General features: G+C 60.3%; 1 protein-coding gene across 1 annotated transcript in view; it reads right to left on the bottom strand.

The window, feature by feature from the left end:
- Positions 1 to 1,356: 1,356 nt before the first annotated feature.
- MLLT1 (MLLT1 super elongation complex subunit) overlaps positions 1,357 to 11,408 on the bottom strand; it is a 64,729-nt gene continuing 54,677 nt past the window's right edge. The window contains 6 exon segments of the mRNA XM_040242075.1: positions 1,357 to 3,746; positions 3,906 to 3,977; positions 4,270 to 4,341; positions 4,571 to 4,670; positions 6,830 to 6,938; positions 8,356 to 8,443. Of these exon segments, the coding sequence (XP_040098009.1) occupies positions 3,618 to 3,746; positions 3,906 to 3,977; positions 4,270 to 4,341; positions 4,571 to 4,670; positions 6,830 to 6,938; positions 8,356 to 8,443 (570 nt within the window). The 3' untranslated portion in view covers positions 1,357 to 3,617.

The raw sequence follows: 11,408 nt of genomic DNA on the forward strand, positions 1-11,408 counted from the left end.
AATGTGCCTCCTAGCTGCATGGATGTAGGAAGGTCAACTCTTGCAGAATGTTTCTTCACCAGTTGTGGGAATTCTGACAGCAGTGCCTACCCTAACCAAGTGTTGGTAGAATCTATGCAACAACTCTCAGCCCAACACCTGGTTTGTAGTAAACCCTACTGTATTTTTATACATAGTCACCCTTTACTCTGTGTATGTGTGTGTAGGTGGGGGGAGGGGGGAGGCAGGGGCAGGGGGCAGTGTCTGGGAATGGTGGGAATCATTCTAGACCCTCTTTCACTCGTGTCCCTAATTCAGGAGCTCAGATGAGAAACTGTCCCCAAAAGGCCTGCAGAATCCCTGGTAGGAAAGACAGGGCAGGGAGGCCACAGCCTGGATGCTGAAAATGGAAATTCTGGCTACTGATTAGAAAACAGACAAAATTATCTGAGTACCCTGGTGCAGCCAGCTGTCTCCCCAAGTGGCTGCCAACTAACAGAAGTGATTTTAATTACCCGCTGTGAGCAGAGTGGCTGGATGGTACTGGCCAATGCTGACTATTCTGGAATGAATCTTCTATCCCTCTGGTAGGACTGGAGCCCACAGGGTGGACAAGACTGCTTAGAGAGAGCCTGGGAGAGTTGTCTCCTTGGGATTCACTCAGCTTTGCCACACCAAGTCCAAAGCAAACCCCACCGTGGACAAACTGGCTGACAAGCACCCTGGGACCTCACAAAGGATGTTTTTGCCCACATTTTCTGTCTGGTTTTCATCCATCTATCCATCACCTCACCCATTCCCATGATCTATCCACTCACTCATCCATTCACCCACCCATTCATCCATATTGTGAGGTCAGGCTTGCTTTTCAACCCAAAATTTGCTCCCTGCTTTCAAGGAAAGAACACACCAAAAAAATCCGGATGGTGGAGTTCATTCTCTGCCGTCTTGTACCTCGCCGGTTTCTGGTAGTGCCTGTATCCACTGGGATGCCAGCCTTGCTCACACTCCCTGCACCCACTCCTGGTGCCCACTTAGCTTGGCTCCAACCCCCTCTCCTCTTCCTGGTCATCCATCTGGAAAACACTGAGATGGGGAGAGGAGAAAAGGGGCCCCATGGTACTTTGTGCCTCTACTCACCAACTCCACGACAGAGGGAATCAAGCAGACGCACAAAGCCCTACACGTGACTCTGCTTTCCCATCTGACTTTATTTCACTTTTTTTTTTCTATAAAACTCCTCCATAATTTCACAATTTAACAAAAAGAAAGTTTAAAATCCAGGACAGAAACAATCCTGTGACTTATTACAAACACAATTCTCCTTTATTCCTTTTATCCAGGAGTTGGTCTCAGGTTGATGAGTGTCCTAGTTCCTAGTGAGACACATTCTTTGTAAAAACAAAACAAAACAAAACAAAAACAAAAAACCCTTGTGGGTAAGAAAGGTATTCGATACCTTTTGCTTTCAGGCGTCGGTTTACATTTTGTTCAGGAGAGAGCAAAACACGGGGATTTGCACTGGGGGCAAGGGGGTTAACACTAAACACGCGGCCATCACAAAGTGCCGGCCCTTCCTATGGAAGTGTTCCCCAGAGCCCTGGTGGGCCCAGCTGCCAGGCAGCTGGGGCTGGGGTGGGGGAGCAGCTGGGGCCCTGGTTGCCTGGCACATCCATCAGGTGGTTGCAGGGCCAGCACTGAGCCCAGAGTAGGTCCAGAGGACAGCACAGGGGCCTTCTGGCCAGAGGAGGTAACAGAAATGGGTTGGTGCTTCTGAAGGCCCTGGAAATCAGAGGCAGGGCCAGCTTCTGGTGCTGCTGCTGCTAAGGGCAGACCCACGAGCCCAGCCTTCCTCTAGCTGCCTCCGGCGCAGAGCCCGGCTCCTGAGCAGAGAGCTGCCCGAGTCACCGAGGCAGGAGCTCCTCGAGAAGGAAAAGACTAGCGCCCTTTGACTGAGGATCCCACCCATGACGCCAGTGGCCTCTGTGCAGAGGGCCCGGCAGCTGCTGCCCTCAGGCCAGTCCCTTCTGGCCAATGTCTTAGTTTCCAGAGGAGAGATGCCCCACTTCGGAGTATTGTTGGCCTGCCTGGGGAAATGGGTGACGGCACGGAGCCTGCCACACAGGCCTGCCCTTTTCCTGATACCTCGAGGCAGTGGGGCTGGGAGAGATTCAGAGCAGATGGCGAGGAGTCACAGCGTTTTCCTCGGAAAGTTCTTGGGCCTCCCCAGGTCCTGGGGTCTCACCAGCAAGGCTGGCTTTTGGGGAAGCCTTGGAGATGGGGCTCTTGAGGGAGTGTTGGGGGTCTGCCTGACAGACCAAATTGGAGCACTGACAATGCTTGGGGGCCACAGGGAAGGGGGGCTTGGTGCACCCGACGTGAGTACTCACAAACTGGGAAGAGAAGGGGCCATCCAACGGTGGTGGGAGAGGAGGTGAGCCCAGCTCTGGTCCAGGCCTCCTCTCCTGGAGCCAGTGGGGGCCAGAGGAGCCTGGAGTCAAGGTCTGGGAGAGCAGAGGCTGCACAAACAGGCCCCCAGGCCCAGAAGTTTCCCCACAAGGACGTTCCGGCCGGGGGTGGGGAGGAGGAGCTGGCTTGGCCCTTGGAGAGTTTCAGGCGTGCGAGGCGTTGGGTCTCTGGCCCTGGACTGGCATGACTCGCAGGGGTGGGAGGGCCTGCTGCCCACCAGGGCCCAGGCATGAGGGGTTGGCTCTGAGTCCTGACGCTCCGCAAAATACTCCACAAACTATCCCGTCTTATTTGGCAAAAGCTCATTTTTTTTTTTTTTTCAAAGTTTGAAGACTCGGTCAACAGAAGGAAGAGGATCCTATGGAAGGAGGAAGAGGACGAGCCCCGGGCCGGGGGCTGCTTCCAGAGATGGCGGCGCGTAGTGTTCACCAGCCGGGGAAGGGAGAGGCGTCCTCCCTACCCCTGGAGGGGCCGGCTGGCATCCGGCTCGGCCTCCAGCCCGACGACAACACGACCAGTGGAGACATCTTAACCTACAAGTCCCGCCTTACACACCCCCCACCCCCCCAACGTGCACTGCTGCCACGGAAACACACATCTGGAACCCGCTCTGGTACCTACAGTGCAGACATATATATATAATAGGGAGAGAACTATACAGCACGAGTCCCAGCACAGTGAGAGCCGACACGGAACCGTGCCAGCTCACGGGAGGATGAGTGGGGCCCGTCCAGGTGCAGCGGGGGCCCTCTGAGGTCCTGGAGCACGGCATGTGTTCTGAACCGTTTGGAGAGGCTGGAGGCAGGGCCCCCGCTGTTCAGAGGGCCCGGGCAGTGAAGCTGTGCCACACGCCCCACCGTGGAGCCAGGCCCCCAACACAGGGCACGCTTCCTCCCCTTCAGGAGTGAGGCCTGGTGCCGCCTCCAATACAAGCCGCTTTCCCAGGGGGGCCCAGGTGACAGCCCTGGGTGTCGGGGAGCAGCAGCGCCAGCCTGGCCCCCCTCTGCCCCAGGGCTCCCAACGAGGAAAGTGCAGCTGGCCATGTGGGCCAAGGACAGGGCGGTCACTAAGGCAGTGCTGCGGGCGGGTGAGTCGAGAGAAGGGGGAAGGCGGGGCCCGGACGTGGCCTCCCAGGACCCCAGGGACGCGGCCTGGCACCCGGCCCAGGGTCATGTGGCCACAGCCTCCAGGTAGCTCTGCAGCTTGCGCACCGTGGTCTCATCCAGGGAGAAGAGGTCAAAGTCGAAGGTGGTGTTGGTGACGTTGAAGTGACCGGTCTCCTCGATCAGGTTCACGATCTGAAAGGAGGGGGCAGGGAAGGCTTCATGGGCAGGATGCTGGGCTGGGGTGGCCTCCGCCCCCCACCAGGTCCTCAAAGAAAAGCAGGCGGCTTCTGAGGGCTGCCTAAGGGGGTGAAGGGAATCCCACCCAGGATGCCTCTGAGACCCATGCCTTACCTGCTGCAGCACGTTGCGCTCCCGCAGGGCCATCAGCCGCCGGTGCAGCTCCACCAGCTCATCAGTGTAGGCCTGGGAGCAGAGGGGCACTCAGGGGTGACCTGCCCCTCCCGCCCTGAGCCACACCCAGGCAGCTCCAGGCTGGCGCCCTCCACCACGACAGCCCCATCTTGTCATAACCCCACCCCACCTGGGTGCTGTGTCATAGGTGCCCAACGACCCCAGCCCCACCTGGTTGTAGGCCCCCAACTATCGTAGCCCCACCTGGTCGTAGGCCCCCACCCCCCCAGGCCCTCCGGGTCACAGGCCCCCCCCCGCCGCCCCAGGCCCACCTGGTCATAGGACCCCACCACCCCAGGCCCACCTTGTCGTAGGTGCCCCTCTTGAGAATTTTCTCTGGCTTGCCGCAGGGCTCCGGGCTCCGGCGGCCTGAGGCCTATGGGGTGAACCCCAGTCGGTGTGAGTGCCGGCCTGTGCCCCTTCCCCAGCCCCCACTGGGCCCACCTGTTGTCCCTCCTCTGGCCCTGGACCCGGCTGTAAGAGCAACCCATCCCACTGGGACCTGAGAGGTGAGCTGACCTTCTACTGTGCCCCTACCCTCACCCTCAGGCTCAGAGACTTGGCAAATGCTAGGCCCAACCCTCAGCTGGCCTCCAGGAGGTTACCTTGCTGTTGGGTGGAGGTGGCTTTTTGGGTGGAGGGGGCTCCCGGCTAGGCAGGCAGGAGTCTCCGCTATTGTCGCTCTCGCTGTCACTGAAGCTCAACCTGAATGTGGAAACGACCCCATTAGGCCTCGGCCATCCAGAGCTCCGGGGAGGCAGTCCTGCCCAGCAGACCCCCAGTGAAGCTCTGGGACGGACTCAGCCCCTCCCTGGGGCCAGGCCAGCACCCAGTGTTCCCCCTACAGGTCCGAAGACCCCGTCACCCAGCTCTAGGCAGCCACTGCCAACTTAACAGTAAAAAAAAAAGTCTCTGAGCTGCCGTCAAAGAGCAAGGAACCCAGAGATCAGCATTTGCCCAGAATTTGCCCTGTGAGGCTCTGAGGTCCCCTGGGTCTCTGGAGTCCCTGTGTGTCTCTGAGGTCAGAACCCCAAGTGGATGGGCTCCACGCTCACTGCTGTGTGGGTGGAGGAGCCTGCAGGAGAGACATGGCCAGCGGCGGATGGTTCCACCTCAGCCTGACACCCCGGGAGAAAAGGACACAGTGCCCTTTGTGCCCAAGTGGTGACTTCAGGTGCCCATCCCCTTCTGGGGGGCTCCAGTCTGCACCTCCTGGTGGGGCACCCCCTCACGGAGGGAAGGGTGTGGCTGCCTGATACCCCCAGCCAGCCCGCATCTGATAGCCACTTCTCTCTGCTCACACTGCCCTCAGTCTGGACAGAAAGGCCTGGCCCATTACTCCAGCTTTTCCAGAAGCCCCTCCCCCTCAGCTCAGCAGGGCGTGCAGATGGAGCCCCTCTCCAGCTCCTCTCCTCCCACTGCTCCTGGGCGGCCACGCACAGCACCCTTGGGCAGAATCCACTAGGTACATGGTCACTCCTGCCTGCCGCCTCTCTCCTGCTGAGCCAGGCTTTGGCATAAAGGCAGGGCCAGAACGCTGGCCACAGCCACAATGCTCAGGGGCTCCTGCCTTGTGCACCTCCAGGCCAGGCCTGCCTGTTCCCCTGGCTCCGGTCCTCTGCTCTCCTCACCACCTCCCCAGAGGCAGAGCACCAGGGTGAAGCAGACAGTCCATCTCCTTGTCGCCTGAGAGCAACTGCTGGTGAGCGTGCCCAGGAGTGGCCTGACTGCCTTGTCTCTACCAGGCAGCGGCTGGGCACCAGTGTTAGGGTCCATGGGGCCCCTTTCCTGATGGATGCAGCGCCCCAGGCAGCCCCATCCTGGTTTCCACCTGCACCCCTTCAACCCAGCAGTGAGAGGTCTTCTGACGCTCGCTCAGCCCTGGCACTGCCACCTGAGCAGGCACACGTTCACCAGCCCCTGAGCCCCCTACACCCAGTTCCAGCAGGATCCACACTTGGGATCCATACTCAGGGTCCACATTTGGAATCCACACTCAGAGTCACCAGCACCACACAGGCGGGGACCACTGCCACCAGTCCCATCTTAGGGGGGGTCCCCGTCCCCACTCCTCTGCCCAGCTGAGCACCATCCCCTACCGTCCTGCCCCGTGAGCCCAGTGAGCCGGGGCTCCTATAGCAGCCACTCCCACAGCCACAGCCCCCAGGATGGCGGCTCTCGTGAGCAACACCAGCACAGAACAACAAGCACCTGCTGCTCACTGCCCTGCCTGCTGGCTGAGACCCAAGTGACCAGCCCACCTTAGTAAGAGCCCCAGAGGCTAGAAGGGCTCGGTCTCATTGGAAGAAAGAGCTGGACCCAGGCTGACCTGCTGACCCTGAGTCTGCCCACCCCCAAGGCCTGGGGCCAAGGCTGGCACGGACAGCAATCCTTGAGGTGGGCATACTCCCAGGCCGAGGGGTGTCCAGAGGAGGTGTCTCGGCTCACTCCACTTGGGTGGAAGGCCACATGGCCCTTCCTTAGGTTGGCAGGTGGCCACAGCTGCTCCCACCCGGGGTGTCTTTGGGTCCAAGGACAGTCCTCACTGTGTCCCAACCCAGTGCCACACACCTGGGGAAGGACCCCTGCCTGGCCCAAGAGCAGAGAAACCAGGCCCCGCTGGCATACGCCTGGGCCCAGGTCAGGCTGCTAGGCACCATCTTGGCCCCCTTCTCAGATGATGATGGGACTCCTCCCGGAGTGTCTGGCCCCACCTCCACTCCACAGCCACACTCTCCAGCATTGGGATGAAGGAGGCCACCAGAGGCCCCCAGGCCCCCCTCAACGCCCAGGCAGGGCTTCCCAGTGGGCTCCCTTCCTCACCCCGGTGCCCCCACGCCCACTCCTCCCCACTGGCTGGGCACCTGGAGTCCCTCCCTGCGTTCGTCTTGCCGGTGGCTTCCTCGCCTGACGAAGAGTCATCCTCATCAGATTCCTCAGACTGCAGGTCCTCCACCATGGAGCGCAGGGGTCCTGGGGAGAGCCACGAGGGGAAAAGGGAGGAAGAGAGGAAGGGAGCGAAGGTGAGAGAAGGGGGTTTGGGGCCCCACCTGTGCCCAAGAGCCGCCTCCACCCCCAGGCCCACACAGTTTCTTAATGCCAGGACCCCTAGATGCACCCACACAAACCCACCTCGGAGGTTCCTCTGGCCAGGTGGGGACTGCTGCCCAACTCCAAGCACTGCCCCTACAGCCACCTCCTCCTTAAGGGACCCCTGCCTCCCCCTGCCCCTACCTTCCTGGCCTTGCTCGCAGGCCTCCGGCCCCTGGCCCGAGACAGGCATGTAGGGCCCCTCCATTGCCAAGGGAAGGACAGACCCCTCTGCTCTGGGCGCTGGGATCAGAGCTCTGCCTGGAGGCAGCACAAACCAGCCCCGGCCAAGGAGGGCAAGATGGCCCGAGGTGTGGACCACACAACACCACCCCTGCCCACCCACCGTGCCCCTACTTGAGCCTGCCCAGCCCCCTGGCAGCCCCCTCAAAGGCTCCCAGCCCACCGTCCTCCCCTTTCTCCAGAGACACTCAGTTTCAGTCCCCTACAGACGGCACCTTGGTTTATATTCCTGTTACCAAGGCGACAGAGGGACACAAAGCCCTCAATTACCTTGGTCACATGACCCCGCGTGGCAGGTTCCCCCTCCCTTCTTCATAGATAAGAACCCTTGGAGAGAGTGTGGGCTTGGAGCACCCCATCCCCCAGCCCCCTCGGGACTGTGTCTTTATGTCAGCCCCCAACTCCAATACGCTCACCTCCCCCAGCACTCCCCCACCCTCAAAAAGGGCTCTAGGCCGTGGAGGAAATCCTCAGTGTGATCCACCAGAAGTGCTTCCGGTATGAGGGTGGGCAGGGGTTGGCTGGGCCACCTCCCCACAAGCACCCCAGGAGGCCTGCAGGGACCAGGCTGCCAAGGGGGCCTGGGCTGGAGCCCTTGGCTAGCTGGGGCAGCAGAGGCAAGGACCCTGAATCTGGTAGGACTGGAGGGGAGAGGCCTGGTAAGGGCAGGGCTCAGGTCAGAACAGAGCCCTTCACCACAAACCCAAAGCCCAGTTCAAAGCCCTGCTGTGCAGATGGACAAAGCTGAGGGCCCGGGAGAGGGACAGTCAGCGGGCGGGTGCCCCAGGCCAGTTTGGGAGGCCCCGTGTGACAAACTGCATCCTAAAAGGAAGCCCTGGAGGCAAGTTGAGCGCAGGCTGGAGCCACCCTACCCGAAGGTTCCTCCAGTTCCAGAGGCAGCTTTCAGACTGGGTGTGCATGAGCAAGCCCCGGCGAGTCAACAGCTTCGGGAAATTCCTCATGAACCTCTTGCCTCCATAACAGGTCCAGTGCTCTGCTGGCCCCTGGGGAGGTCAGGGAGCCTGTCACCCCCACTGACTCCTTGCCCAGCACGCACCTTGGCTGTGGTTCTGAGACGGCTCAAAATCCGAATCTGAACTGGAGTCGGAGCTGGAGCTGGAATTGGATGGACTCGACTGGGCGGACTTCACCACATGGCAGGGCAGGCGGGGCAGACAGGAAGAGAGAGAGGACAACAGTCAGCTTTCAGACTGAGAAGAGAAGGAATGGATGGCAAGCCCTTGGGTGGCAGAGACAGCCAGGCAGAATGCCCTGATGTCCACTCAACAGGTCACCAAGGTGCCAGCACCCTCCAGACGTGGCCCCACCTGCCTCCTCTTCAGCTGCAGGACACAGCTGTCTGCATTCAAAACACAACCAAAGGCTTTTCTTATCTCCTTGAAGGACATTAAGTCTCCAGCCCTTGCCTGGTCCTCCTGCCTGCCTGGGCAGGAGGTCAGGGCCGAGGGCAGGGGCTGGGCAGCCTGTGTGGCTGCTCATGTGTGGGCCCTACCCACTCCGGTGGGAGCACAGCTGGAAGGCTGAACAGGAAAGGGGGGTAACTCATCTCACAGCCCTGAGGCTGAGTAGTGACAAAAAGCTGTCTCCTTGCCAACTGAGTGCCCCTGAGGTGACAATGACCCACCATGTGAGTAGTGACATGGTGGACACGGTGAACTCAGGCGGCCCCACTGCACCCAGAGCCAGTCACAGCCTCTCCTCCACCTCCTGCAGCAGGCCACTCAGACTCAGCCACCAGGGGGCAGTAAAAGCCCACACGGGGACTCCAGGCCCTGGAGACCAGGCAGTGAGACACTTGGGGCCGCGGCATCTCCCACTCCAGAGGCCCGCATGGGGAAGGGACCTCTGAGCATGAGCCAGGACGGGGAGGGGTCTGCTCTGGGCCCTCGGGAGAGAAACTCACATGCTATAGGGCACCAGAGTACAAGTTGGGCCTGGGGTGGGGCCAGTCTGGGCTCTGCTGGGCAGAAGGGCAGAGTTCACTGCTCAGAAAGTCGGCCAGCATGGAGTGCCCACATGCCATCGGGAGCTGTCTGGGGGAGCTGAGCAGCCTGGCACCTGGGAGGGGCTGGGAGGCAGGCGGAGGCGCCAGCAGCGTCTCCTTAATCCTGGCTGAATTCTGGGAGATAAGACCCCCAGAGGGGAGTCCCAGCTCCAGGAGACCCAGGAAGGGACAGGTTTCTCCTCTCAGCAGACCCAGAGAAGGAGTCGCTGCCCAGGGACGGACACTTACCGACTTAAGAGTGAAGGGTCCCCTCCCCTGGGGTCTGCCCCAGCTAGCCTCCCAGAGCCATTGCCAACATTCCCCCCAGGAACCTTCACGCTAGTTCCTGAGGACCCTCTCCAGGAAACCAGCCCGGATGGCCAGTGTCTGCTGCGGGGAGGCACCACAGGCCAGCATGAGCCCCAGCCCCAACCACGGACCTGAAGCCCCACAGGCCTCCTGTGCACAGACTCCTGAGTTCTTATTCTGGCTCGGGATCCCCGTATTTGAGCCTGGCTTTTCACCAACTGATCAAGGCCCCACCTTTAAGTCTCAGCTTCCCCATCTACCGAAGAGCTGCCCTGCTGGCCCTGCTAAGCATATGGAAGTTGAGGCAGGCTGGGGAGGGTGCAGGCTGGGGCAGGCCAGGCGGGCCCTTCAGCCACACACAGCCCTTTTCCTTCCACAGGAATACAAGGGGTGGGATGCGGAAAGGGGGGCCTGGAAACCCAAGAGCCTAATGGTTCCCAAGGGTCAGAGAGCCCTCAAGAGGCTGCTGTGAGCACTGCCAAGGCTCTAGGGCTCAGGACACACGGGGTGTCCAGAAGGAGAGCAGAGGACCTACTGTGCTCCCCATACTCTGGGCCTGTGACTGAAGGGACCCCATGGCCAAGGAGACCACAGAGGAGCAGCCAGAGGAGCTGGGGTCCTGGCCCAACATACAGATGAGGAGCTGTGGCCCCTCTGCAGGCCAAGGGGGAGAGTTGCGTTCCATGCAGAGTCAGAGTTTTCTGGCAGTGACGCCATCAGCCTCCAGAGTGGGATGGCCTGATATAGGCAAAGGAGGCTGGGGGGTGGGCTGGATCTGAAGGTCATCTCGCCTCCTTCACCGTGGACATTTGTGTTTCCCCAGGTCCCAGGTCAGGACGTGAGTCACCATCCAGCAGCCTCTGAGACCCCTGGGATCCTGCTGGAGGCCCAGGCCTCAGCTGCAGGATCTCCAACAGCCTGGACTTGTGGTTCACAAGTCTTTCAGCACAGCAGACCTGTCTCTTCAACCAGGAGAAAACCTCAGGCTTCCCAAGCAATGCCAGTCTCAGGGCCCAGGCAGCCAAGGCTAGAGACGCAGGTCTTCCACCCAGCCCACCTGAGCAGGTGGAGGGAACAGCCCACAGTGGCACAGGTGCTCAGGGCCACCACAGCAGGATGTCAGGGTGGACACCTGGGGCCAGGGAGCCAACCTTCAGCTTGGGGACAAGGAGAAGGAAGGCCTTCAGCTCTTCCCAGCATAGGCGCACTAGCCCTGGGAACAGAAGGCCTCGGTGGAAGCATTCGAGGTGGACAGGAGGGAAGGACACCCTGCCCAGAGCTCCAGTCTGTGCAGACGGAGGAGAAAGATGCCAGAAGGGGCACCTGAAGAACCTCCAGCAGCCAGTGGGTGAACAGCCATGGGCATCAGAGAGACATTCTGGGGTCTTGTGCCCTTGAGTTCACTGGCAGACAGTCTCCTGGGTGCAAGAAGCACTGGGTGTACATCATCATCAGCCCCGTGTGTGTCCTCATCAAGCAGGACGCACTGTTACCCCCGGGCCAAACTGTTACCCTCAGACACTTCCAACAAGGTGCCCCTGGAAGCCACACACTCATAACATCAGTGCTACTGACACAAACCACCTCTGCCTTCACCTCTGGGAACCACTTTCAAAGTCTCAGTGGGGCTCTGAGCAGCAATGCTGGAGGCAAAGCTTCTGTCTTTGAGAGTGAATGAGATGCTGAGAACCGTAAAAGGTCACTAAGGGCTGGGGTTGGTGATATAACTGAGGGGGTCAATCACTCATTCATCCATCCATCCATCCATCCATCCATCCATCCATCCATCCATCCAT

This window comes from Oryx dammah, unplaced genomic scaffold, assembly GCF_014754425.2.
Source record: "Oryx dammah isolate SB20612 unplaced genomic scaffold, SCBI_Odam_1.1 HiC_scaffold_5, whole genome shotgun sequence".
In the NCBI taxonomy this organism is placed as follows: domain Eukaryota; kingdom Metazoa; phylum Chordata; class Mammalia; order Artiodactyla; family Bovidae; genus Oryx; species Oryx dammah.